The 2,410-nt window shown below is 36.8% G+C and overlaps 2 protein-coding genes across 2 annotated transcripts in view; one reads left to right on the forward strand and one right to left on the reverse strand.

Annotated features, from left to right (window-relative positions):
• The window catches only part of EMH_0073310 (uncharacterized protein), a gene marked incomplete at both ends in the record, with an annotated part of 3,742 nt that extends 2,369 nt beyond the window's left edge, over positions 1-1,373 (reverse strand). The window contains one exon of the mRNA XM_038022702.1: positions 1,257-1,373. Within this exon, the coding sequence (XP_037878556.1) occupies positions 1,257-1,373 (117 nt within the window). The remainder of the gene's footprint in view (positions 1-1,256) is intronic.
• Positions 1,374-1,891: 518 nt separating this feature from the next.
• EMH_0073320 (uncharacterized protein) lies at positions 1,892-2,320 on the forward strand (the record flags this gene model as incomplete). The annotated part of the gene is made up of 1 exon (XM_038022703.1): positions 1,892-2,320. One exon carries the CDS (start codon positions 1,892-1,894, stop codon positions 2,318-2,320), a length of 429 nt encoding a protein of 142 aa, XP_037878557.1.
• Positions 2,321-2,410: the final 90 nt, after the last annotated feature.

Consider the following 2,410-nt stretch of genomic DNA (forward strand, 5'->3'; position numbering starts at 1 on the left):
ATGCAGCAGGCTGCTGCTGCTGCTGCTGCAGCAGGAGGCCGATGCTGCTGTTTTTGTTTGTTTTGTTTTTGTTTATATAAATTGAATTTAAGAATTAAATAAAGTTAATGATATAATTAAACAAAAAATAACAAAAAATAAATAAAAAAAAAACAAAAAAAGATAAACAAAAATAAATAATATATATAAGCGTTCTGCTGTTGCTAGAGAGAGGGTGAAATGAAATACCGGTGCTAGTTGATGTCTATACAGCTGAATATATTTTTTATTTTTTTAATTATTTTATAATTATATTTATAATTATAATTATATTATAATAATTATATTATATAATTAAAAAATAAAAATAAAAAGAAATATATAAAATTAGGCCGAGCAGGATTCGAACCCACGACCACCCGGTCCGTAGCCGGGCATTCTATCCAACTGAACTACCGGCCTGGTATTCTATGTTGCTAGTTTCTGCATGAAAAAACAGAAAAAAGAAAAAAAAATAAATATATAAATAAATTAAAATATAAAAAGTAATTAAATATATATATTTAAATGTATTTATTTTATCTTTTTTCTTTTTTTTATTTCTTTTTTTTTTCTGGTTTTGAGCTGAGTTTCGGAGCCCCGTCGATACAGCTTGCATGCCACTGGGCTGTGTTGTTAGCTGTTGGTGTTTCTGCGGCCTGCTGCAGTTGCATTTATATTTTTATTCTTTTGTTTGTTAATTGCGTATTTTTAATATTTTAGTAAATAATAAATAAATAAATTATTTAATTTTATTTTTATTTTCTTCTGTGTCACTCCAGTTGCAGCAGAAGACGCCATAAATTTGTTGAATTTCTGTGGTTCAGAGGAAGCCATCGAGACGCTGCTGCAGCAGCAGCAGCAGTTTCTGCGTTTTCTTGATTTCTTCTTTAATTATATATTTTCAGCTAAAACTTCCAAGTTTCTTTTTTTTTACTTCTCCTTCTTTTGTTAGAGTTTTCTTTCCGAGCTGGCGGGGCAGGGAGCCGTGCACGTTTCTGCGGTCTTTTGTCTTTTTTTATGTATCGACGAGATGCTGATGATGTGTTGAACAAAATCATGAAAATCTGGGTTTCGTTGTTTTCTTCTTTTGCAATGATCTGAGTCACCACCGGCTCTCCGCCGCTCGTAAGTTCAGATATTTCTCGGGTTAAAGGAACAGAAAAAGAGAAACTGCGTTTTAATAATGTTGCCTGAAGTATTTCACTCTATTTTTCTCTTTTTTTTCGTTGGGTTACCATGCGCTTTCCAAGAAAAAAAAGTTTTTGCCGCGGATGTTTCAGCACCGGCGGTGGTGGCGTTGGAAGATCCGGGAGCTGCCTATACACCCCAGGGTGTATCGGCAGCTTCTGCATCGGCAGGGAAAGCTGTTCAGCATGACGACGACTATGTTTATTTAGGAAAAAGAGAGGAAACTCCAGGAATAAAATTAAAAATAGTTGATGAAAATGGTTTAATTTCTGAAATACCGATTGATTTTCATGAAGCAAAAATACAGCCCCGAGGGTTCTGGGGAGATGTTGCAGTGAACGGCATGGCTTTGTTCCTCGCTTCTGCATGCATATTACTTTTTAAAGAACTTTTTTCTTTTATTTCTTCAAGAAGAGAAAGAAAAAAAACACTGGCGATGCGGCAGGCTGCTGCTATCCGTCGTTCTCATATAACAGCACAGCTGGAGGCAGCAGATCAGCAGCTTCAGGATTTGCAGGAAGCGATAAAAAAAGAAGAAAATAAACAACAAATATTTGAATTTAATAAAAACATTCGTCAATTGCTTCAGAGCTTAGATGTATACAGACAAGAAATAAAAGAAACAGATGCGCCCGCGCTAGCAGCATACCTAGACCATCTCCTTGAAACAGCTACGCAGCTCATGCGGAGACAGAGCAGGGGGAGCGTTGCTGCAGCAGAGTACAGCGAAGACAGGCTGCAGCAGGATACGGGTGCAGCAGCAAATGCAGCAGCAGATGCAGCAGCAGCAACAGCAGCAGCTGCTGCTGCTGCTGCAAGAGCCAGCCAATCGATACTAGTGAAGGAGGAGGATGATCTGTCTCTCTTGGGGCGTCAAAGCAGCAGCAAAAAAAGAGAAGCAGAAGCACCCATCCCCCAGCAGCAGCAGGAGCAGGAGCAGCAGCAGCAGCAGCAGCAGCAGCAGCAGGAGCAGCAGCAGCAGTATAAACCTGATATAGAGACAGTGCAAATGCTAATGCAACAAAACCCACATTTAGGGCCCAAAGAAATCATAAAATTGGCGACGGAATTCACAAAAAAACAAAAAATTAATCAAAGAAAAACCCCGTGAATATATATATATATACATAAAAATAAATAAATAAATAAATAAATAAATAAATAAATAAATAAATAAATAAATAAATATATATATATATAT

The sequence above is a fragment of the Eimeria mitis genome, genomic scaffold (genome assembly GCF_000499745.2).
Source record: "Eimeria mitis Houghton genomic scaffold, Emh_scaff4207, whole genome shotgun sequence".
NCBI lineage: Eukaryota > Apicomplexa > Conoidasida > Eucoccidiorida > Eimeriidae > Eimeria > Eimeria mitis.